This window comes from Eschrichtius robustus, chromosome 5, assembly GCF_028021215.1.
Source record: "Eschrichtius robustus isolate mEscRob2 chromosome 5, mEscRob2.pri, whole genome shotgun sequence".
Lineage (NCBI taxonomy): Eukaryota > Metazoa > Chordata > Mammalia > Artiodactyla > Eschrichtiidae > Eschrichtius > Eschrichtius robustus.
In genome coordinates, this window is record NC_090828.1 from 44,141,110 (window position 1) to 44,168,196 (window position 27,087).

Sequence of the window (27,087 nt, forward strand, 5' to 3'; positions counted from 1 at the left end):
AAGTATTAGATGTTGAAACTGATACACTCAAGCTGAGAGTTCGGAATTCAGCATCATAACTCACTAGTAATAGGTTCAGGTCTAAGAGGTTCCCGGATTTGGCATTCCCCCTCTCTCAGAACTAAGACTGTTGGGCTTCTCTGAAACACTCAGCCTTGCCTTCTCAACACTACAGTGGTAACTGACCTAAACTTGGCATCACCATGTATTCTATGGGCCTAGGTCCTTATGTTAGTAACCCGCTTAGCACTCCAGTTCCTGTAGCATTTCCACTAGGTCTACAACTTACCCACTAACCCCACCTTCTCCTCTTCTTCCCCTTCCTATCTTTGAGTTCCAGAGCTCTTCGGCTGGAAGTTGCTATCTGCTGACAAATACTCTATTGATATAATGCCGACTTGTCTATGTGCTTTTATTTCTGAATATTACAAGCCCCTACATTCTCCACGGCCTTGCTATTCTCAACTTTGTTTCTCTCTCTTTCTCCATTCATTGCTTTAAGATTTGATGCATACTGCTTACCTAGTTTACCATACACTCTGCCAACACACCTTTGGACAGATGGAACTCTGCCTGCCTGGACTTCCTTCTAGTACTGCTTCTGGGTTTGTCCCTTAGCACCTGTCCCACACCAATAACTAGTGTGGTTCTAGGCCTCAGCCCCTCACACCATCTTCATGGTCTGACTCCTATGACCAGGCCATACCTAGCCATGTCCTAAGACCATCACTGATTCTCTAGCTTAAAAACAGTGTGTATAACAATGATTCATTCTACAATTCTTTACTGTAAAATGTAAAGAATTATACAATATATTTACAATGTATACTTAGAAACAAGTATAAAAATGCATATAAGAATAAGAATTTTATATGCTTGTGAGTTGAAAAAATTTTTTCAGGTATAGGTAACTTCCTGATTTTCATCTGCTCGTGACCTACTTATATGTCTTGAAAGAGAGTGTTCAGTGTTTATATGAAGAAAAATCTCAGAAATACTACCAAAAGTGAATTAAGAATAAGTCACGTATTTCCTTATTTAGAAATTGAGGACAAATTAGTAACATTCTTTAATCTTAGGAATTTAGAAAAACTCAAAAATCTTTCTCTCATTGTAGATAGTCAAATGAAAAAATGTGAAGTTATCACAAGTGTACCTAAAAGGTACACTTGACAGTACCTTCTTTCTTTTAATTCCCTCGGGATTTTGTGATTTCCACCAAACTCTTGAATGGTTACTAGTTTGAAGAAAGTGTCCTGATTCATAAACTTCTATCCTAAACTATATTATTAGACCAGACTCACATACTTGAGTTACAAATAATAAGCGGTCTAAGTTAAGCTTCACAAGCCACACTTTCCAAAACCCCCAACCCCACATCTCAGCCGCTGGCATTCATTTTGACTGTTCCCTTATTCTGGGAAACCCACAATGGTCTCATTACTTAAATACCGCCTGTGCCTATTTATCCAAAGAGCCCTTTAGCCAAAGCTAAGTGTGAAATAGTTCATTTTGGATTTTTTTAAAGTAGGTTAGGATATTTTAAGTGAGGTTGATAGGCTTTATTAAAGTCATCTCTTTAACATACTTCTGCTTTAATAAAAAGACAGGCCCTTGACTGTGTTTCATCTGCTCTGTTTTAAAAATTATATGAAAACTGGATTATAGCATGAACCTAAAACTGCCAACATGTTTTGCCCTTTGTTTCCTATTACTGACGACCTTATAGTAGATTTCTCTATTGGTTCATAGGTGATGAAAGTGTCAAAGTGTATCCGAATTATAATGCTACCTGTATTTTCTAGATCTACTCACAAGTTCTTGTGAGTCCATTATTGTATGGCAACAATATATAACAATTACAAAAGGACATGCCCAAAATAGATCAAATCACAGAATTCCCTGTGACTAATTTTGCTAACCACTTCTCTGATATTAAGCACCAGTATCCATTCATATCTAAAATAATTCATTTTAAAATATCAGATGGTGAAATTGCTGAAGACAAGATTAATATACAAAAATCGGCCAGTGATAGTAATTTTAAAAAGCAGGAAAAAATTTCATTTACGATTATACACCTTTATATCTTATATACTTGTATATATAAGCAAAATAAATATATGTTTATGATACAGACATTTAACATACATATATAATACACAGTATTTGACTTAACAAGAAATGTGCAAAACCTATGAATAAAGAACTAAGAAATTACTGAGGAATATAAAAGATCTAAGTAAACACATATACTATATTACTGTACGGGAGTTTTCATTATTGTAAATATATCATTTTTTTCCAAATTAATCTATACCTTTAAGGCATTTCTAATCAAAACACCAACAGAAATTTTGGGGAAATTTGACAAATGCATTAAAAATTTCATTTGGAAGGAGAAATGTGTAAGATTACCTAAAAAAACAGAGGCTGCAGAACAGTACTATAGAAGGGGCACTTGCCTTTCCATATATTAAAATACATTATTTAGCTACAGTAATTAAAGTAACTCTATACTGGTGAAGGAATAGAGAATCAGACAAATGAAATCACACAGGACAAGATCAATGAATATTACTATATAAAATTAAACTTCCACATGGCAACCAGTCTGAAAGGTCAAAGGACAAATGATAATCTGGTAAAATGTTTACAACATAAGACAAAAGGTTAATATCCTTAAAATATAAAAAGTTCTTACTAATATTTTAAAGGTTAGACAAAACAACCAAACAACTCCAACATTAAAACAAAGGATATGAATATAAAATTGGATGTCTGTTAAACATAAGAAAAGATACTCATCCTCACTAAGGAAAGTTAATTTGAGCAATGATAATTTTTTCATCTCTTAGACTGACAAAGATTAAAAATGATAAATGCAAGAGAGTGGAAAGATGGACACTTGCATACAACGATAGTGAAAATGTAAATCGCTGCAGCTTTTTTAGAAGGCAATTTAGCAGTATCTACTAAAATATTAAATCTACTTATTCTTTGATCCCATAATTTTACATGTTGGGACTCTATTCTATAGGAAAACATGCACAAGTCTGTAAAGATATATATGTGTCATGTTCACGTCCTACCATATATAAAATTTTAAAAATGGAAACAACTTAAGTGACATCAAAAAGTGAATGGCTAAGGTAAATAACAGCACATTCATATTGTGAAATATAATATAACCCATAAATGAATAAGGTAGCTCTATATGTAATCACTTAAAAAATATATCTAACAGTATACTGTACTTTGAGCATATTGTTAAGTTTAAAAAAAAGAATTTGGAGGAAGAGTGTACAAAATATGATCCCACATTTGTATATGTAAAGAAAAGAATCTGTTTACAGATTCAATTACTTCACATCCTTTTGTAATGATTGAATACTTTTTCAATAAATATATAATATTTTTTGTGTTAAAGTATAAGTCTGGGGGGGAAAGATCTAATGTTTCTAACGTGAAATACTGCATTCAACTGAACATTTTTTTCAAGGAGAGTTTCTCTTTCTTCTAACGGATAAATGGCTATAAATTTTAGCTATGCAATCGTTTTTTAACTTTTGAAATGCATTTATTTTTCAAGCATTTATTGGGTACATTAGATTCTGAGGATATAAAAATGAATGAGACATTATCTCTGCCTTGAAGAATCCCAAAGTATACTGTGAGGGATAGACCAGTATATATATAAGTACAATAAAATGTTGAAGTTACTGTGACAGAAGTGTATATTATACAGGGATAAAAATGGAAAGGAAAGGTCACTTGGGGGAAAACATATCAAAAAAGACTTAAGCTTATGCTTGAGTCTTAAGGTCTTAAAGATGCTCGAGTCTTAAATATGATGTGTTGGCCAGATAGACAAGAAAAAGGGAGTAAATGAGAAAGACACACGTATATGCATTCTTCTGCTTAAGCAAAGTATTTCTGGATAGACTGCTACAAAAATAAAATGAGAATTTTTAATGCCAAATGTCAAACCAAAACAATATTCAAAGCTATAATAATTCTTCTAACATTCATCTAAAATAATTTTGTTTTCTATGCTAGCTGAAAATCACTTTAAGTTGTGGTTATTGTTTACAATTTTTTTTCCTAAAAAAAGTCTACAAAAATGATTTTTGTTCTACTTAAAATCTCATGTTATTTCTTAATTAAAAGACAAACTGCCTTGTACATGCAAAGACTTTATGCTTTCACTGCTTAAATGCTGATATTTTTCTAAAAGTCACCCTACACTGTAGTTCCAAAGCTCAACATGTTTGAATTCAACACAAAAATACCCTAACACACACAATAAATATGGTCTATTTTCACTAAAGAGTTACATTTTGCTAACCCTAAATGTCTTTAATACTGCTTTCAGGTAATGTATCTCCTTAGCTGCAAACTATTACCAGATTAATCTCTAAGAGACACGACACACCACATATGCACAAAGAACAATGTGGGCTTTTTACCTCATGAAGCGTGAGATGTTTCCCATCCTTTCTCTTGGAGTCAAATCTGCCATATATTGCACTATATTTTCGAATTTCCTCCTCTTTGTGTGGATCATCATCACTCATCTCAAAGATGTGACCAATCATTTTGGCCAACTTCTTGTTGGTTTTTAGCAGCTCTTTCACTTCGTTCAAGTCACTTTTCGGCAGCGTGGGGGCCATTCGTTCCACACACTCGGCTACAGAGAGCGCGGCAGCAGCATCCAGCGCCTCGCTACTTTCTTTTGGGGAAGCTGGAGAGCCAAGGTCAGCTGGGGAGAGGCTGTGCTCACTCTCGGTGGCATGGTGGCCTTGCCAGAGTCGGGACTCACCGATACTCTGCAGCGCTAAGCTCCCCACCACGTCTGATTTCCCCTGTCCCAAGCTCTGCACGCAGGTGGTGGCAGCACACTTGGGGATTTTTAAATGAGGTTCCCGGGCACTGCTGTTCCTTTCATAACTGCTGCAGGATAGTCCCAGCCAGGTTGGTGATCCCTCTGGTAATTTATAGATGGGTATGCTACTGACAGGCAGGGACGTCAGCGGCTGATTGAAAAGGCCAGGGTTTGTAACCCAGTCTCTCAAAGCCTTCTGTAGCCTCCTAACATGAAGGGGCTTGCTAGCCATGCCCACGAGTGCCATGATTTCCAAGAATTCCTCTTCTCCAGCTTCACAGAGTTGCTGGACATCATCACCACCTTGTTGGATAAAGGCATCAAAATAAGAAAGCAGATTGGCTTTTTGTAATATTCTGTACAGCTGCAACTCCCCCAGGGTCCTGGGTAGGGCCGCGGCCATTACTGTGGATGGGCTTAACCTGCAAAAAGAAGAGGAAATACTCATCACACTTGCTCCAAACTTCTTAAGCCTATTTGTTAGACACTATAGGATTTAAGAGTTCAGTATGGGAAGAATAAAAACCAAGGAGCATTTGCATAGCAACTGACTGTTAAGGAAGCATTCTCTCTATGCATAAGTTATCTTATTTTACCCTCCTATCAACCTTAATGGTCAATATTCAGTAATAGTTTCCATTTTAAAGAAAAATATATAAAGGCTCAAAGAAGATAAGTAACTTGCCTGAGATCTCACAACTAGCTAAGCAGAAGTCTAGGGACTCAAACCAAGGCTCACAGGGCTCTATATCCCATATTTTTGACTATTCACTTTGCTGCTTCCATGGTGTGGACACAGAGACAAAGTGAAGGATAATCAAATTCAGAAAGGGGTAAGAAGTATACTATGCTACCATGCGCTGAATACTTATTTTGTGTCACACTGTATGACAAACACTTTATGTCTAATCCTCACAACAGCCCTGTGAGATAGGTATAGTTAATTCCCATTTTATAAAAAAAAAAGTAGCAAGATTAGTCTGGCAGGCAGAGGATGAGAGAATTCAGTATGAACTGCAGTTGATAAGATAGAAGGTGGTATATTTAGGAACTGAGAAAAAAAGAGGCAGGAAAAATTCAGACAAGACTTGGTGATCACTTAGGTATAAGTGATGAAAGGAGAGGAAATGTCTAGAACTGCAACAGGCATTGGGGATACAGAAAATTAGGGATGATGGAATTCCCTTTCAAACACATGGCACTTGAACATGGCACAAGGTGGAATGCTTAAGTAGAACTGTCCTGTGTGCAGAATAACAGACTGGAGCCTAAGTGTGTCTCAGGGTTAGAGACAGAGGATGAAGCCAAGGAGGGTGGGAGATCCCTCCAAAGAAGCAGCAGAGAGCCTAAGACAGAGACAAGGAACTAATACTTTTAGAGCTCAAGCGAGGCAGAGAAGTCTGCCTTTAAAGAGACAGAACAAGACCCAGCAGAGCACTTCTTGACCTCTTAGCAGCCTTTAAAAGTTATTCACAGTTGCCTGGAGACCTTCCACAGACAAAGAGGAGTTGGCCAAGTACTTCCGTTTAAGAGAAACAAACTTGTAATCAATGGACCCTTAGGATTAAAAGGACCCTATAGCCCTCTAAGGGCAAAAATTATAGTAGGCCAAAAGAATACATACACCAAAGGAAAGTGAAAGCTCCACTCTCAACTCGGAAAGTTAGGAGCAATTGTTAACTGGGAGATAAGACAAACAGAGGAATATTAGGAACACCCCTGAAGGCCAGATCACCAAATTTGGGACTTCTGCTTTATGCCATCAACCAGAATTCTACCCAAAATTCCAGTTTCAGTCATCCCATCCAAGGAGAATGCATTTCCCTACCACCCTAAGGACTGACTCCTGGGAAGCCCCCATCTCCTGGAACCTCTGTGTCATCCACAATCTGCTCTAATCAATTACTGACCTCCTCAAATTTTATGGTTCTTTATTTCATAAGGGCATTGCCAGGTGACCTGATGACTTCCCAAGATACATAAAAAAAGATTGAATCTGAGCCCACTAAACGTCTGCTGACAGCCAGGAAATCATGTGGGGTGCTTCTGAAAAAATATAATTTCCTAGGTCCTTGGGTTGCATCTCAGGAGACTCTCATGATTTGGCAAATTTGGCAAACTACACTAGAAGATCCCTATTTAGTACACTCTCTGGGCACCACGAACTCCTACAGGTTTTGAGACCACTGTCATGTTCATGCCACCTCAGTTCTCTGGAAAAAACATTCCTGCATCATCTGAATCACCCACAGGAGGATCTACTTTGTCCTCCCACTCCAGGGGAGACTTTTTGGGGAGAGAATCTATCATCCAGCTGGACACTAACCCACAAAAACAAGCTCTTGGGAGTTACAGACACAAGTTAAAGTCATACCAAATGGAAGGGTTTCTAGAAAGTGTCTGAGGTAGAGGAAAGGAAACCTACTTTCCCTTCATACACCTAATGCAATAGCTCCACAGGCTTTCAACTCAAGAGTATACACACACAAAAATATCTATACACACATATAAATATATATGTATGCACATACACCCACAAAATCATTTTTATAAGAGGGCTGTAACCTTGCAAGATTTATGGTGTCATCAATGATCTCACCATATACACTCCCCCAAATTATGGAATAAAGTAAAAATTACATGAGAAAATCTAGAACAGAGTTCTTGAATCTTTTTATGAGCAATAAGAGAACAAAGAATATATGATGGACAAATGTAAAAGAGAAACTTAAGGAGAACTAAAAACCCAAACTTAGGTTTTATTCTTCTGAGATAAGGCAATGATTTTAGAAAATATTAATTTTCAACTTTTATCCTTTCTCATCTTTACCCAGAAAGAAAGGAAACCCCCTAGTTCCTAAGAGAAAGCCCTATGTTCCGGTAAGGAAGTAGTTATGATTATAATATCCCCATAAGGACTGATAGGACCCAGTGTACATTTCCAAAGTCAAGACACCAGATGAAAGATAAATAAGTGAACTATTTAGACTCCCAGGAGGCTTTCTAAAGGCCCACACTTACTGCTGGGAAAGGAGTTTTCTCCCTAAGCTTTTTGCTTTAAGAGAATGTTTCAGTTTCCTACAAAGCCTGCTGGGATAATTTAAACAACCACCACTTCATACATTAACTTGATTTGATTTAAAAGAAAATTTTTATGAGATTTTCTGTTTTTACAAACTCTATCTATTCGTGCTTCGACATGCAGGCCAAATAAATCAAAGGAAAACTGCATCTCTCCAATCTGAAGTAAACATAAAAGGATCCTAACACAACATTATATAATATAGGAAGCTGCGAGTAGAGTAAATCTACTCAGCTGCAAACTCCAGTTACCTGGCCTGTTCAAGAGATGCTGGAACAACCATGCTGAGTGTGACCTTTTTATAAATTCCACAATGAAGAGAAACCAGTTACCCATTTTTTAACTGCATTCAAAAGCTAAACCAAGGGCCTATATACAGCAAACCTCCACTTGCACCAGCTTAAATGTTCCTCAGCCTGGTCAGTTCCAGAGGAAGAGGAATTAAACAATGGACTCATTTAAGGCCATTTGTTGTTGTTTGTTATTCAATGATCTATTTTAAATGGTAATGATTTGTTCCTGAACCTTTTAAAAACAAACTCACTTTGGCTCCTTATGGGGTAGGATCAGTCATCTGCCAGATTTAAACTATGCTAAGTGAAATAAGGAGCTGGTTTGGCTCAGAAAACTTGACTGGTCAACTCCAGCTTTGTCCTCGAACCACAACACAGCACTTAATATGAATATGGGAAACAAAACTCTGACTTTCTCCAAGCTGGGACGTGGGGATTTAGAGTAAGGCAGAGTCTTTAATGGTCACAAGGGAAAAGAAGAACCATTCCTTCAAACCTGCCCCAATCTGTTCCAAGAAGCTTCAGCCTGCCTTCTGTCCTGACTCCTCGATCAAAACTCTCAGAGTAACTCCTGAGTGATCACCAGCTTTTCTCTTTAACCTCTCTACAGCTTGACATCACTCCTTGAAACGCTCTTCACCTGACTTTTTGCTATATTATGTTGCCTTCCCTTACTCTAAGTGCAGGAATTCTCCAAAGTTTTATATTGGACCCCATTTCTACTGTCTTTCCATATTCTCCCATGATGATCTTGTCCACTCCCAGGCTTCAATATCACCTATAGCAGACTGACCCCCAAACTGCTATCTGTAGCTTGGACCAGTGGTTTGTGGAGTTCCTGCGAAGTGTTCTCAAATCCAAACATATACCAAGCACTGGCTCACACATATACATGTACTTTGCAAATAAAAGTAAATAAATACTTTGTGATTTAATACAAACTCATTTAAAAGTGTAACTGAATTCACAGTTGTTGCCATTATACCAACAAACACTAAACAAAATTAATGAGTACTTGCTTTTTTTTTTTTTTTTTAGTTTAAAAAGTGATCTTCATACCTGAAGTTTGAGAACCCAAACTGTTTTTCTGATAATTCAGCATTTCAACTACCATGTGGAGATTGTCAAACATCTCAAATTTGGTAAGTCCCAAAGCAAGTATGTTATCTCATTTTCCTTCCTTCTTCCAGATTCCCAAATCTACTCTTCCCAACGCTCATTTCTTTTAGTTGCACCACTACTCTTCCAGTTTCCTGGATTAATAAAAGTAGAGATTCCTTTTTTTTCCTCATTTTTATTGAGGTATAGTTGATGTACAATATTATATAAGTTTCAGGTGTACAACATAATGATTCACAATTTTTAAAGGTCATATTCCATTTATAGTTATAAAATATTGGCTGTATTTCCTGTGCTGTACAATATATCCTTGTAGCTTATTTATTTTATACATAGTAGTTTGTACCTCTTAATCCCCTTGCCCCTCCCCACTGGTAATCACTTGTTTGTTTTATATCTGTGAGTCTGTTTCTTTTTTGTCATATTCACTAGTTTTACTTTTTAGATTCCACATGTAAGTGATATTATACAGTATTTTTCTCTGATTTATTTCACTTAGCAAAATACCCTCCAATTCCATCCATGTTGTTGCAAATAGCAGAATTTCATTCTTTTTTATGGCTGAGTAATATTCCATTGCATGTATATACCATATCCTCTTTATCCGTTCATGTTTTTGTTTTCCTCTTCCTTCCTCCAATCTACATGTCCTTAGGCCACATCACCACCCTTTTTCTTTCTCTGCCTCAAAAGCACCTAATTCTAATTTTCCCCTTGCTTCTTGCCCCAACTTTGAAAACAGCTACCTCACCTTCAATACGTCCCATACTGCAATGCCAACTTTATCTTCCTAAAGTACAGGTGTGGCTCTTTACTCACCTATGCAAATCTCCCCACTTCATGGAGGAAAAAATCCAAACTACTCATATAGGCATCCCAGACCTGTCCAGCCTCCTCTGTGGTCCTTAACCTGCCCCTATGCTCGTGCCAAACACTGGACTTTCCTCAAATGGTTCTTCACAGAGAAACTGTTAAGAATCAGGATACAGACGAGTAAGCACACACTTAACCACTCTGATAAATGCTATGCCAAATGTTATCTTCAATACATAAGGAGCCATGGAACAGAGAAGCAGACTTACATGGTCCTGTAGAACAGGTTACCTTAGACTACAAGCTCCTTGATGGTAGGGTCTCGGTCTCATTCATCTTTTATCCCCCTCTACTCCCAGCAAAGCGTTCAAGGTAGAACAACATCTCTATAAAGGCTTCTGTTGAATGAAACCCAACGTTTGAGTCAGAATCTGATCAGCAACCTCCTTTTATATTCCAAAAGGAATAACCTCTGTGTAAATTAGGGTCCAATCTAACAAAAGCACATCCTGCTACTTTACCTACAATCTTTTTCATTCTCTCATCCTCGATACTTCCCCTTTTTTATAGCCTGTGTGGTGGATTCCCATAAGATGGCCGGATGCTCTCCCTTTACAGGAACACACATGGTTGTGGCGACAACAGACATCATGTTAGCCCAGCCCCAACAGCAGCCTTTTAAGTCAATTTCAGGCATGAGAGATCCCAGGTCTCTTTCCTCTTGGTTTCGACGAATTAAAATGTTATCCCCTAATAATCCTCAATCCTATACATGATCATTAGACTCAAATGGATGCATGAACACTACACTTGAATCCTCCTCTTCGTGATACAGGAAATATATATGTATACACACACTTTTACGAAATCCATGCCATTCCAAAGAAGAGAGACTCTGCCAGGAGTGGGGAGAAACCAAGGGCAAAATCCTAGTAAAATCTGACTTATTTATGCAGAGGACTATAAATTCCTGCCTCCCAACACAGCCTGAAATTTTTACTTTAAAATTATCTAAGTTAACAGCAACCTCTTACAGACTTCTAAAAAAATGTGGAAAAAATTGGGAAGTGTTAGCTCATGAGTCACTTACAGATTAAGGTGAATTAGTTCCACCAGATTGTTTTCCTCTAACACCTAGATGAGATCCAGTACACGCTAAGGGAATGAAAGCTAGAGATGGGAAATGGCAAGGAAGGAGATAGGAAATCTGAGGCGAGTGACCGCGTTTAAAGCCTCGGAAGTATTGCCAAGGTTGGGAGAATGTAGCCTGAAGGTATAGGAGCCTGGGGAAAGGGTACAATGGGTACACTACAGGTTGAGACTGGAAAGGTTTATGACAAGCCAGAATTTGGCTTAGGGAAGGATAAGCCTTAAGCCTAGGAAGTGAATTCTTCTCATTTTTGGCCCAGTCCCAGAACTCAACCTAAAATAATTAAATGTAGTTTAGTTACATCATGAGTTATTTAAGATATCAGGTCGACCCAGGTCCTCACTCCTGTGTATGTGTTTCAAGTACCAAACAATTTAACTAGGCATATTTATTAATAAGCATGTGGGGATATATCTTAAGTCAAGATATTTTTGGATCTTATTACTGTAATAGCTATGAATTAATCATACAGCTTCTAATGAATTAACAGTAATTTAGGAAACTTAAAATGTTCTCTCCTACTGATTTTTTCTGAATTCTGAATGAAGCTGGAAAAAATTTCTTATAAACCTCAAAATTTTAATTAAAGTTTCAATGTATAACCCTAAATTTATCAAAATTAGAAAAAAATCAGATTTATTTTGCAATTAAACAATAACTATGCATTAACTTAACTGTGACACCAACAGGTAAACACTAGTATTTCATATAATATGGCTGGAAATTCTTCAATCAACTAACAGTCAAGTTATTCAACAAACATTAAGTGCCATTTGAGCATGTAGTATGCACACAGGACATATAAATTTTATCATTTTTTTTCCCAGAAATTTATCTTTAAAAATTATTAAATTAACATACTGTACAAGTTAAGGTGCAACTCTCTAAATACAATGTATTGAGAAATGACAAAACTATTTGAAAGCTTAATGGTATGTTTTAGCTGTGAGAATTCTGACAAGACGAGGATTGCTACTTTTTCCCCCAAAGTCAACTTCTCTAATTTCCCACTTGTTCCATTGTTAAGTTTAAGGGAGTATATTCTACTACTGCACTAGTTTTTGAAAATGTCAGATCAAAAAGGAAATTTGCATTTAATATAATAACTGTACTGCTCTTCATTCTACTAAAAAGAATGAACAAAGCAGTTAAAATAAAACTAAATCCAAAGCAAAGGGGCTAGGAACCCTGTATTATGCTTAAGTGGGCATTATTTATTCCTTATTATTTTTAATAAACTCCACATGAAATATGCATACACAAGATGATTATACGAGCAAGATCTTAACCTGTTCAAAACATATTAAAAAATGGTCATTTCCATGAAAGTAACATAAAATATATCATGCTTCTGTGGTATCCAGAATACAGCTTCACACTTAAAGGTAAATTGTACAAAGCTTTTATTTCCAATAATGCACATGAACAGCACCAACAAAAACAACTTGACTGAACATAATGGAATAGATGAACCCCAAGTCTTAGGACAGAGTCTAGATCAACAGACACAAAAACCTGACATACTTCTGTTTCCATGCAACCATCTTTTACTTTAAATTTTTAAAGTTCATGCAATAAATTCTTCAACGGTCTCCCCCACTGTGTCATACATTATAATTTCTTCTTTCAAAGCAGCCACGGTACAAACACCCAAAATCTTTAATAATAAACCAATATGCTCTTAATATGTGATTAAAAGAAAATATCTAATACTTTAACTGATTCTCCAAATAGCAACAAGGAGAATGAAAATATATTAACTTTTCTACAGGGCAATGGATATTATTTACTAGTCATCAAAAAAGAAAATTTTTAAATTAATTTAGCTGAGATTATTCAATTTTATTAATAATTCTGAAACAAGATGTATTCACCAGATATATCAAATTATTTATTAGCTATATAAGCTCACTAAATTTCCTTGTATCAGCTATAGTATTCCTAAGGATTTCTGTCATGTTCATTACATCCACAATTAGCAGGAAGAATGAAATAAAAATCTACACTACCTCAATGTTTTTATTATTATTATTGATTTATTCACATATAATAGGAAATCACCAGAGCCAAGGAAAACGAAATTTTTCCAACACCAGGATGGCATATTAACTTTTGTGCAAGATGTTAAAAATAGTAAAATTAAAACAAGAAAGCTTCCAATGGTTCCTTAACATTTTCTTTCAAGACTTTCAATAACTAATACTCAAACAGGAATAAAGAAGTCTGACCTTGCCGGACATCTATAAACTCTCAAGAGAACACTTACATGCAAGGTAATACCTATAAAGACAACATATTTTTTACAACTTAATGAAAATATTAAATGTTTCTAATGCTGGAAAATGGAAGAAAAAAAGGATATCCCCTGAATCTAAGCCACTTTTACTGGCACTTAGATTAGACTAGAAGCAGCTCTCTGGGTCTTCTGGAAAATATCAGTCCCCACCCAAAATAGAGAAAGTAAATCCTCTGCATCCTTTCTCCCAATATGCCTTCTTAAAACCCACACATAAATCAGGACGTGTCATAATCTGGTATGTTTTAGAGGGGAAATTGTTCAAAAAAGTGAAAATCTAAGAAGGTATTTCATTGCGTGCGCACTTCTCTAACAAAACAGCCTAGCATTTCCTACGTGACTAATCTTTTTAAAATTCAGTTCCTATGCAATCTAATATTATCTATTAAAACTGCCAAAATATTTTTAAACAAGATCTGAGTATCTCCCTCTCAGCTCTGATCTTTGCACTCCTTAAGTTTGCAGACACGTCACTGGCAAACCAATTGGTAGTGACAGGTTACTCCAAATCAACTCTTTCGGAAGGAAATTTTAAATTGACATCTACCCCCAAATTTTCCATGCCTCCCGGATCTCACGTAGTGAGGAATTAAGTATATGCAAGTCAAGGATTCCTCCTGATCACCTGCTGCAAAACTTGGTCTGCGGAACCTATAAATGCAAATATATTCCAATTCAATTATCCTTTCCCCCGAGATCTTACAACAATTAGGCTCACTCGAAGTGTCGTTTCATATCTTGAGCCTTGTGAACCCTGACAATGCAGCCCATAAGCATTTGATTGCACTTGCAACGTTTCTCCATGAATAAGGTCACAGACTACTGCATCCAAAGCTTGTATGTCCCACATGTGTTTGCAAATTCCACACTCGGCCTTAACGAGCACGAGTCTCTCGCTTCCATCGCACCTCAGTGCCAAGTTTCTGTAAGCCACTTCCAAACAAAACTCTCCTTCCGCTTTCAAAAAGAAAACTACATTCCAAAGGAGAGGATACCCAGGACGAAATTTAAGGCTCTAAGTGCAACACTCTTACAAAGTAAACAAACCAACAAAAAGATTCTGCCCCTGCGGAAGGTGGCTGCAAAACTCTGGGGCCGGCGCGCGCACCCACCGCGCACAACACACCACGCAACCCACCACCGCTCCGCGCTCCGCGCTCCGCGCCCCGCGCGACGGCCCCAGCCGGGTCAGGAGAATGGACGCTGCGCCCCCGGCTTTCTGAGAGGAGAATGCACAGGTCGGCCCCGCTGCCTTGCTCGCCCTCTTCTCGCTGCCCCTGCGCACCGAATTTCTCCGGGAATCGCCCACACGAGCCCGATGCCGCCCTCTCCTTCCGGCGGCGGCCGCGCGGGGCCAGCTGCCCTGGACGCCCGCCCCCACCCAAGTGCCGGCGCGGCCCGGAGACTCCGCCGCTCCAAGTTCGCCCGCGGTCGCACGAGCTTGAACGCATCCCGCAGTTGGCGGACAGCGAGATGGTACGTACTCGGCCAGCGGCTGCAGCGGTCTTCGCGCGCTCTCCCCCAGGACGCCTCAGCAACTCCGAAGTGACGGCCCCCGGTTCTCTCTCCTCAGTCGGCTGCTGCGGCCGGGACGCCCCCGCTCCCATCGAGGGGGGAAGGAAAGGTGGTGGGCACTCTCTCCCTGCTCCCCCCCCCCCTGCTCGGGCCCGCCGCTCCTTCCCGCCCGCCAGCCCCGACGGCGCTCGCTCGGCCGCGGTGGCGGTGGCAGCGGCTCCTCCCGGCGCGGGCGGCGGCGGCACCTCCCCCGCCGTGTCCTCCCCCCCTGCTGCCCGCCTCCCTTTCCCTCCCCGCGCGCGCTGCCCCTCCCCCTCCCCCGCCCGCCTCCGCCGCCTCTACCCCCACCCGCCCGCTGTCACATTGGGAGATTCCGCTCTTGCTACATTCGCCGCTCTAGCTCCCGCCCACGCGCGGCCGAGTGACGCAGATCCCGGCGTGGGCAGCGGCCGGGCGGAGGTGGGGGCGGCGGCCGCCGGGGCCCGGGCTCGGCCTCGGCCTCTTCCCGCCGCCCCCCTCCGCGGAATCCGGAGGGCGGCCCATTCACTCGGCAGCTGGGAGGAACCAAGTGGGCGCCCGGGAGGGGGCGGCTCCCGCGAATCCTGCTCCCGGCGGGGGGAGGGGGCGGGAAGGAGGAAAACGGGGGTGGCGGGAGGGAGGGGACGCCGCCTCGGGCCTGCTCTCCAGCTGCCGAAGGAACTGGGAAGGTTTGCAATTTAAAAAAAAAAATTTTTTTTTTAAATGTGTGAGGTTCCCAATATAGTGTTTCAAAGAGCACGCCCCGCCAAATCCAACATCCCCCGGGAGACTGACTTTAAAAAAAAATAGCACGCTCAGCCCACTAATCTGGGCGCCCGTCTCGCCTCTGCTCCTGCCCGCGCCGGCTCGAGGCTGGTGGGCCAGGTGCGCCCCTCCCGGCCGGCCCAGGCATCCTGCGGGAAGTGGGCTGCGACCGCACGGAGTGGGGGTGGCAGGTGCGCGGCGCTGGGAGGAAAACTGGCAGTTCCAGAGCATCTCAGCCCCGCCCATCTTGTCCCATCCCCACCACCGCCCTGCGTAGGGAGGAGGGGAGGAGTGGGAACCCACAAACCCGAAGTGCGGCGTTGACAACTGTCTTGTTTGCTGGGTAACTTAATTCCAACCTTCTCAACCCTCCTGTAAACCTGCTTGTTATTTTACTGGTTAATATTTTCTATTTCCACGGTGTAAAAATCCAACAGCGCTAGAAGAGTCCTGGCGTGTGTTCGAATAGAGTTCCCAAGGCACGCTATAGAATTTTTGAGTTTGGTTTTCATTAGCTTTTTCTAACCAAAGAAAGTATTAAAACACCTCCAAAAATGTACTTAAACTATTGCCAAAAAATTTGGAAATTTGTTTTAGGGTCTATTTTTCCTTTCTTTGCAAAAACGGGAAGAGGGAAGAATTCCTCGAATTTTAGCACTGTGTTCTTGAAGGGTAGAGGGGATCTAGTAAATCTAAAACTACTGCAAATACAGGTAAAATTCCGTTTAAACGTACATATACAAACTCAGCTTTATAGGAGGCCAGTCCCACATCCTGGCTGGCCTCCCAGAGTGTGCCTACTTTGCTGATGGGGATACAAGGCATTCTTTGAGATGGGAAATTCTTCATACCACATCTTTATGTTGCAGCAATGGATGGGGATGATAACATTGAAAGAAAAAAACCTTATTAAAGTACTGAATCTTTTACTTTTTGCAAAAACATGTTATAGGAATGAGTAATGCCACAGTGGAATATATATAATTAAACCTCTTTCTCCAGTATTAGTGAAAGGTTCTGTCTGGAATAGTTGTGTTGATTTTCATATGAATAAGCATGCTTACTTCCTTGAATTTTTCTTCAACGGAAGAATCACTACTGGAAGTGTATCTTAGCCTAATTGTCTCGGTTTTGCAGCTGTGGACCCTGTTCTGCTGAAGAGAAAGTTAACTTCAGTTGTAATAAAATAAAGACAGCTTTTTGGAAAGGTATAGGTTAACAGATTTTCAAATGAACAAATGAAATCTGCAAAATTATTTTCTTCCAGTTCCTCTCTGGAATCTTGACGTTCTGCAAACATTGTTCTGAACTGCTAGAGAAAGATAATTTTCTTCCATAAAGATGTACAATCAGTGATTCATAAGTCATGAAATGAGTAGTCTTACCTGGACTGTTGAGCCTCCCAGTAAAATTGTTTCCAGAGTTGGAAGAAATGACATTAAATCCTCTTCCCAAACTTGTATCTGTCTGACCAGCACTGAACATAATGCTGAAAAGGAAATGTGTCAGGGCAGATGGTTTTTTTTCTGACTTGTAACTGGTTATTTCTACAGTTAAGCACTGAAATCTCTCCTTGTTTGTTTTCTGAGCACATTTAGGTAGTATATTTTTCCCACATTAAGAATGGCATTTTTGGCCCACTTTGCATTGCCTTAAACACCCATGGTGCTGGGGAAAATGGGAGGAAGGCAAATGAAGGAAAGATAAAATTTTAAGCTTTTAGCATCTAATTCTGTATGTCTGTATGACAACAGTGTAGTTAATATGGCTGCTTAAAAAGAGAATGGAGGCATTCACCCGTATCTGAGACAGCTCAGATAAAGAAACATTGATTCTTATTTACCTCCTTACCACTTACTTTCATCGCCAGTGCTCCCCGGAACACCACCTCCTCTGCAACACACACACAGTCTTCTGCCATTCGAATCCAGGCCCTGGTGGTTTGTTAAGGAACAGCATTCCATCCTGTAAGGTAACAACTATGGTTTCTGATTATTCTATATTCCATTCTATCCTGTAAGTATGTCTTACACTTCCCTTGAATTCAGTAAATGTATGTTTAATAGGATCTTAAAAAAAAATTATTAAAAATACTTCGGTGATTAGTGCATTTGCAAAAATAAGGGGTTTTTGGACAAAAAAAAATTTCCACATTGTGAAACTAAAACTAAAGTTTTTAATTAAAAAAAATGTAGAAAGTTGATAGTGGTTCTGACATTAGAGTGAAAGTTTCCCTGAAAGAGCATTAGTTTATTACTTTTAGAAGGATTTCTTTAAAATGCTTCAGTGATTCAAAACAAAAGAACAAATGATTTTAAATGTTCTTAGAGGAGAGAAGGAATAACACTATGGCTTGTGACCTACAAGATCTAAGATATAGTATAATTCTATCCTGTTGTTCTTCTGTTGCCTTAGAATGATTCCATACTTAACGAATTTTCCACTTTATGTGGTGGTGGTCCTAGAGTTAACTGAGTCCTGTGTAATATTCATAATATCAGAAATATAATTTAAATTTCCCTTATTTTGCAATATGAAATTTAAAGTTTTGGTTGTGTATATAGATTAAATAGATTTTTTAGTGCATAGAGATTTGACTATTTTAAAATATAGGGAGATTATAAACAAGTTTCTTAAAGGTATGCTAATAGGAGTATATATAACTGATCATTCCAAGAGCCGTGACTTTAAAAACATTTGCTCTTCTAAAAAAATAAACAAATCTTCATACATTGCATTTTATTACAAGACACTATAGAATTTTTTTTTAACATCTTTATTGGAGTATAATTGCTGTACAATGGTGTGTTAGTTTCTGCTGTGTAACAAAGTGAATCAGCTATACGTATACATACATCCCCATATCCCCTCCCTCTTGCGTCTCCCTCCCACCCTTCCTATCCCACCCCTCTAGGTGGACACAAAGCACCAAGCTGATCTCCCTTTGCTATGCGGCTGCTTCCCACTAGCTATCTATTTTACATTTGGTAGTATATATAAGTCCATGCCACTCTCTTGACACTATAGAATTTTAAGAGGTAAAGGATTGTGAAGTTCACCTAGTTCAACCTCCTTTGTATATTCAAAGTATTTTCAAATAATTTTCAGAAATTCAGCATACAACTAGTCTAGCTTCCAATAAGTTGGTTATTTGGAACTTGTATTGCAATCCCTGCTGGGAAAAAAAAGGAAATTGTTATATTCCCAAGATGGACTATAAATCCTTATAAAATGCAAGTGAAAATACATAATTACAGACTTAGTGGGGAGCTAGGTAGGATCTTAGGAATCATCTAATCCAATTGACTTCTACAGATAAGGACATTTATACTATACCTTCCTGATATAAAGAGCAGAAAAATACTAATATAGTATTAGGCAGTAAATACAGCCAAACGTTTAATTGAATGAAGAGTAATTCTGGTTTCATTAACTGCTCCAATATAAAATAAAAATTTCTAAAAAAACTGGCATTCAGGGACAATAATCCTCTCATTTTGCAAATAAAGATTCTTGGAATTTGAGAGAAAAATAAATAATGTTAAGTGGTTAAAAAAATAATTTATTAAAAAAATAAAAGTTTGTCTTCAAGACAGAAGAGACTGTAAATGGAAACTTTTGAAAAGACTCTCTAAAGAGAATTTCTGGACAGTTTTTAGGGATAATGCCTTGTTTTTCTTCCTCCTCTATCCTCTCTGGCAGCAGTGGTTACAACTCAGCTACTCTTTCTATTTTCTTCCCACCTTTTCCCATTTTTCTGGCATTCACTGTGCAGGACCTGTATAGTTAACTGTTCCATGACACTATTTCAGGCCTCAACAACACTGACCACTGTCCACTCATTCCTGACTGTTACAGACTGAATGTTTGTGTCCCCACCAAATTCATATATTGAAATGCAAACCTCCAATATGATGCTATTAGGAGTGAGCTGTTGGGAGACAACTAGGTCATGAGGTCGAAGCCCTCATGAATGGGATTAGTGTTCTTATAAGCGAGACCCCAGAGAGCTCTTTTGACCGTTCTGATATGTGAGGACATAGCAAGAAGACAGCCATCTATAAACCAGGAAGTGGCCCCTCACCAGATGCAGAATCATCTTCCAGTGCCTTGATCCCAGACTTCCAGATTCCAGACTGTGAGAAATAAATGTTTGTTGCTTAAGCCATCAGATGTATGGTACTTCTTTTTAAAATAAATTTATTTATTTAGTTATTTTTGGCTGCATTGGGTCTTCGCTGCTGCGCGCAGGCTTTCTCTAGTTGCGGTGCGCGGGCTTCTCATTGCGGTGGCTTTTCTTGTTGCCACCGCACGGGCTCTAGGCACACAGGCTTCAGTAGTTGTGGCATGCGGGCTCAGTAGTTGTGGCTCATGGGCTCTAGAGCACAGGCTCAGTAGTTGTGGCGCACGGGCTTAGTTGCTCCGCAGCATGTGGGATCTTCCCGGACCAGGGATCGAACCTGTGTCCCCTACATTGGCAGGTGGATTCCTAACCACTGTGCCACCAGGGAAGTCCCATATGGTACTTTTGGTTATAGCAGCCTGAATGGACTAAGGCACTGGCCATTAATAATTCTCAGCTAACTACACAAGGCACAGTGGAGAGTAGGTTAAAAAAAAATACTCTGCTCAGCCTCTGGAATCTATCTAAACCGTCTTCCATTTGCACACTTCATTCTTGGCTTTCTTTCTTGTTCCTCACAATCCCATGTTTAGCTTTTGCTCTTCTCCACCCAATTTGCTGGATTGACAGCAAGTCTGTGCTCACTCTCCCACCTTGTCTCTGTGCTTGTCTTTTTCTTCATATCTACACTCTGCTGGCAGAGGACCCACCAGCTCAAGTCCCCCTTTTAAGCATTCCACATGAGAGTGGATGGAAGATTTTGTTTGTTTCCTTAACAAAGGTGTATGACTTGTTAACCAAGATGTGGAGCAAAGGAATAAGAAAAGAGCATGTGAAGGAAGAGAGCCTTTCTTGAAGTAAATGGGCAAGAGTTGGAAGAAAGTGGGAAGAGATGAAGAGACAAAAAGAAGATAACTGCATTTGTGAGATGCTGACTAAAGTGGACATAACTCTTCTGGAAGAAGTGAAAAACCAAAGAAAAAGTACCCGAGTCCATGGCTCTCCTGAAGGAGAAAAAAGAAGAGACAGAGAAGAGATCATCCCAACATAAATTCCTCTAAGCTCGCCACAAAAGTGTGCTCTTGACCTGGGACAGATGGCAATGATGGGATGGAGTATTGGGGATAGATGTGCAGGAAGAAGGGACAGAGAAACAGCAGGCATCCTGCTCTCTTCACTTGAAGAGAGCCTGTATATTATCTTTAAGTTGGATTGGAAGAGGTGGTGAATGTATCAGGTACAAGTGTGTATCAGGAAAAGGAAAGAAAAGCAGAATGGGTTCAAAAAACACCCTCTGCACCAAGTGCTTTCACCACACTATTGTTCACATATGAAGAAATTGAGTGTGTTAATATTAATGATTGGGCTAATTGTCACAACAAATTACTCAACACTGCCTTCTAGGAGCAGACACTAGGAAAGGACAATGCATGTATTGTACAATAAGAGACTTAGAACTATTGAGATAAAAGTAAATCAAACATGGTTCTGTTCACATATAATTGCCAAGTTACAGTTTGGATTATATTGTTGTGCTTACCCAGATTTACACATCGTGACTCATCAGCCTGCCCAGGATTGGCAATAATATATGGTAGTCAAAAATTTTAAGGACCTTGATTTCTTAATAATAGAAAGTATTGCTGCATTTTTTTTCACTTTCTACTGTAACAACAGTCTCTAATAGTGACAGAGTGAGAGTTTTTTCCAACTACAAATAGATTCCTCAAATAAAATTTTCCAAATCTGGTGTCGGGGCTCTTACGCAAATTGCTGGTCAAAGGGTAAATTATCTTTAGAAGGGTAATTTGGGAAATTGAGCCAGGAGTTTCAAAAGTGTTCATACAATTTGATCCAACAGATTCACCTCTAGGGTATTATTCTAAGTTTATAAACATTAAGAGGAAGATATTTATTACAACATTATTTACAAAATTGAAAAAGCAAAACATCTGAGATGATGAATTGGTTAAGTTATAGCACATCGACGTAATGGAATACATTTAATAACATTGGGAAATGCTCATGATACAATAGTAGTGGTCAAAATAGGACAGAGCAGAACAAACTATAATCACTCTACCTAAATATGAAAGGAAATTTACCAAATGTTAGCAGTAGTTATCTCTAGATGATGGTATTATAGATAATTTTTTATGCTTCTTTTAGTTTTCAAAACTTTAACAACAAACATGCATTACTTTAAAAATCAGGGGGGAATTTTAAATGTTATTTTAAAGAAAGATCCTGCTTCAAAAGCAGTTTACAATGAAAACAAAATTGTATGTTTATCTATTTGAAGACAGCAACAAAAATCAGGAACTTATCCAACAAATATGTGTGTATGGAGCCCTTCGTACGTTATTAGTCCTGTATAACTCTGTGTATTGTGAGCCTACCATGTGTGAGATGTGAATATATGTGTGTGTGTATATATATATATCATTATATATATGTGTATATATATATCATTATATGTGTGTATATATCATTATATATATCTGTGTGTATATATATATATAATGTTACAAATATAGTCATCCTTCTTTTATTTTTCTGAGTAATCATTCAGGCAGGTATAAACTTGTATCTTCTTGAAGGTGCCCCTACTGCAGGGACGTATGCAGTCCCTGGGCTTTTGTAATTCTTTCATTGGGCTTCCACAGGCAAACAGCGACAGAATTGGCTTCTGGGCAGCCCCTGGTGTCACTGTTTCTCACTGCCCCTGTTTTGCCGCAGTAAACTGGGCCCACCAGATGCAGTGCTGGTCCAGTACTGCTGAGACCCTTCTGCAGCCTGCGTGGTTCTTTAGGGGAGGACAGAGGAGCCCACTCTCCATCTCCAAGACTGCCCTTTGCAGGGCTCTGCTCTTCCTTCATTTCACAAACACAACCATCTCCCAAGAGTGTTGGCTCCATGCTGGCCTTGGTCAGCTCCAGACTCAAAGCCACTCCTATCCCCATCCCAGGAATCAAACTGCCGGCAGTGGCTCTCTTTCAGACTACTTTCTGATAGATTTTAAATTTGTCTTACAGTATCTTTTCTGGATTATATAAATTATGAGTCATTCTTCTCATTCCTGTTCTTCCAGCCTCTCAGCTTGCCTAACAGTCGAGGTTCATTTGCGTAAGGACTGTTTACATTGCTGAGAAGGTTCCCGTGGCAGGCTGCCCAGATGCTTACGATCCAGATCCTCTGAGCACCAGGGTAGTTGCACAAGGCCCCTCTGTGTGCCCGGTTGTCGCCCTCCACTCTTACTCACACATACTATGGAGGAGTAGGAGTTTTGAAGAACTGAACGCTCCACCTTCCTTGTCTGCTAAGGTCAAGAAATAGGCAGGTTACTTATAAGGTGGCGTTTTTCAAACAAGAATGGACACCCAGAAACAGACGGACAGTGGAACGGCCATTAGAGGCAGGACAAGATGTTGTAAAGAAGTAAGAATTGGGGCTTCCCTGGTGGCGCAGTGGTTGAGAATCTGCCTGCTAATGCAGGGGACACGGGTTCGAGCCCTGGTCTGGGAAGATCCCACATGCCGTGGAGCAACTAGGCCCGTGAGCCACAACTACTGAGCCTGCGCGTCAGGAGCCTGTGCTCCGCATCAAGAGCGGCCACAATAGTGAGAGACCCGCGCACCGCGATGAAGAGCGGCCCCCGCTTACCGCAACTAGAGAAAGCCCTCGCACAGAAACGAAGACCCAACACAGCCAAAAATAAATAAATAAATTAATTAATTAATTTAAAAAAAAAAAAGAAGTAAGAATAGTCTAGGCTTCCCACTCAGCACAGCAGTCTGACAGCTAGGTGTCCTGTCTGAGAAAGAAAGGGGGACTCAGGTGAGGCAGGTCCCCAGTGCTGCCGGGAACAACGTGGTTGCTCCTTGCTCTGCAGGGCTGCACAGAGATCCAGGCAACATCACTTTGGATTTCATCCTACTTCCTTCACTAGCTTTCACCGGCCCCCCCCCCACCCCCGTCAGGCACCCAGTGTTCTCCTGATGTCTGAGTTTGGTTTCTTTCCTGAGAAGGAAGAATATGATCTGATCCAGATATACCTGGAGGTGTTAATGTTGCAGTGTGCTACTTTTCCAAAGATGTGCCTACCTGGAGATTGTTTGAGCAACAGCTAAACACCTACTGAAGGACACACACACTGTACTATACTCAAGAGAATTTGAAAAATAAATAGATAAGCCTCTGCCCTAATTCCTGGTCTAGAAAGGGGAATAGACATGTGAAAGAATAGTTGCTCCACATTGTAAGATGTTCTTAGTCACACAATGGAAAGGGTGATGATTCTGCCTTGGATGGGGCACAGGGGTGAAAGTCATGAGGCTTACAAGAAAGTGACAATTGGACAGGTCTTGAAGGATGAATTTAATAGAAAGACTCAGGAAGTACGGGCACTCCCCAGCAAGTACAGAGGCAGTGAAACAGCATGAAGCAAGAGCAGTGAATTAGGGCAATAATTGTAAAATGAAACCTAACTGGTTCCAAATGACTTCACAATGAAATGTGAGGAGGGTAGAGGCAGAAGATGAGCTTGCAAAGAACAAATTAGGTAGCATCCTCATATGATACTCTAAGCAGTTGTGGGTTTTATCCTGTTGGTATAGTCCTCATCTTCAGTGAGTGCAAGAATCAAACTGGTAGTGTTAGACATCAGAATAGTAGTTAAAATTAGGGAAGAGGGAGGTGATTGGAAAGGAAACAATCAGGACTTCTGAAGTGTTGGCAAGGCTCTCTTTCTTGTTTTAGACTGTGCTTATATGGCTGTTCACTTTGTAAGAATTTATTGAACTGTATATTTATGATTTCAGTACTTTTCTTAATGCATGTTACACTTCTCAATTGTAAAAAAGTTTTCTTTTTAATCAAACTGGGTAATTTGTTCAAAACACAGATTCCAGGGCCTCACACTCAGACATTCTTGAGTGTAGGCCTGGGCTGGGACTCAGGAATCTGCATTTTTTAAACAATTACCTTGGAGGATCTAAAGCCAAAAGGGACCCCTAGACCACACTTTGAGAACACTGCTAGGGCTGTTGGGGAGTCACCCAAAATGTTTAAGCAGGAAATTAAGAGCAAAGATTTGCCTGTCTGCATGTGCTGGATTAGGGAGAGCAACACGTTGAGGAGGCTTCCATCTTATACCCAATAGCACTTGCAGGTCCTATATCCCATTCCCTCTTTGCTTTTGAAAGAGATGTGACAAACAAGGTGCTAATGTATTTTTTGAGATGTGTTTTCTTTTGGGGGTTTCTTAAATATGAAAAAATTTGACCCCAGTACAATAATTTCTAATAGTCAAATTTAAGGCATGGAACACGCCCGTGGGGTAGATATTCTGGGGCAAGGAGCAACTTTCTAGAATTTTTTAAATGAGTGCATGCTTAGCCTATGAGTAATAGTTGTTCAGCTACTGACCCACCATTGTTATGTCATGTACTTAAGGATAAGTGATTTACATGGATGCAGCTAAATTCTTTTTCTTGTGCCCCTTTATAATCAGAGGGATATTTTTGTGACATAAAGCAGCCAACATGGTATTCTTCCAAACCGTAATCCCTATGGGAAAAAAAAAAGACAAATTTTGTTTTTCCTTTGGTGTTCACAGAGTTGGAAAAAGAAAGGGGAAACTTTACTTGGCCTAAAACAGAGAATGGGAAAGTCCAAAAATATGACACAAAATGTGCGCAGATTTTTTTCCTCATGACTGGAATACTGAGGAAATGCCGCAAGGATTTTTAATTGCCAAAATTATTACTTTGTAACCAAAGTCTGTCAGTCCATTCATTAGATCAGCAAAAATGTTTAAGTCTGACAACACAAAGTGTTGGCTAGGATTAAGAGCATAAGGACTCATATACGTATAAATTGATGTAATCACTTTAGAGAGCAATTTGGCAATATTTAGTCAAGTTAAAGGTGTGCATACTCTTTGACCCAGAAATTGCACTCCCAGGTATATTCTCAGAGAAACTCTCTTACCTATGCCCAAGAATATTCACAGCATCACTGGTTGCAGTACTTAAAACTTGGAAACAACCTGTTGATATATTATATCAATAGGAGAATTTATGAGTAAATTGTGATATATTCATACAGTGGATATAGCTGTGAAAATAAATGAAATAGATCTACATATCTTCCATGGGAGAATCTCACAAATATGATGTTGGATAAAAGAGCAAGTGGCAGATAAATGTGTACAATATGATGACATTTATATCCAGGTTAAAAATTGTAAATACTATTGTTGTGTGGGAAATTACCTTGCTGCTACGGAAGCCTGTTAAGTATAACTACAGGCAAGCTATCCAAGAGATCACAGAACAGAAGTTCTTACAGACCAAAATGAGGTGCTTAAATCTCATGGTTTATTAAATCAATTGAAAACACACAGCCAAAAGCAAGGTGAAAGAGCTGGGGTAGTTTAAGATGACACTACCTGAATCCTCAGCCCTGTCCCTATCTTCCTCGATAAGGGTATGCTAGCAAGGACCAGAGTTGAGATTTGAGCAAAGCGACCCAACACATAGAAGGTGCCTAGTGTCAAAATGCACACTTGCTCTGCAGGTTTGGGAGCAAGTGCATCTGGCTGATAGCTGTATTGTAATTAGCCTGATGAGCAGTAATGGATTTTATTTTGCATTAGTTGTGCAGAGGACGTGAGGAGCCAATGGTCAGCCGAACTAAGACCTCGTAAATAGTGAATGCCTCATGCGCCTCCTGTATCTTCAGTGTGTCATGAGTATTTGATGATTCATGGCCTCATATATGTTTAGTGTATCATGACTATTAGGTATTTCTTGGTCTTTCCATCCATTTAGAATTATGTTCATTATAGTTCATTATTCAAATGGTCTACTTACTTTATCTATGTCTAACATGTCTCAGAAGTTACTGACTTATCTTACGTATTTTACAAAATTTGCCTGTCTCATAAGCTATTTGCTTTAATTCTAGTTTCACTTTTCTCCCTATGTATTCATATCTCTTATTTTTTAAAGCAGAATTGAATATTC

At 39.6% G+C, this 27,087-nt stretch overlaps 1 protein-coding gene across 2 annotated transcripts in view; it reads right to left on the reverse strand.

Moving 5' to 3' along the window:
- NAB1 (NGFI-A binding protein 1) overlaps positions 1–15,350 on the reverse strand; it is a 43,557-nt gene extending 28,207 nt beyond the window's left edge. The window contains exons 1-2 of one of the 2 annotated variants that reach the window (XM_068544772.1): positions 15,123–15,350; positions 4,470–5,307 (exon numbers count right to left, since the gene is read on the reverse strand). In XM_068544772.1, coding sequence (XP_068400873.1) covers positions 4,470–5,288 — 819 coding nt within the window. In that variant the 5' untranslated portion in view covers positions 5,289–5,307; positions 15,123–15,350. The remainder of the gene's footprint in view (positions 1–4,469; positions 5,308–15,122) is intronic. The other variant, XM_068544771.1, reaches the window with a different exon arrangement.
- Positions 15,351–27,087: the final 11,737 nt, after the last annotated feature.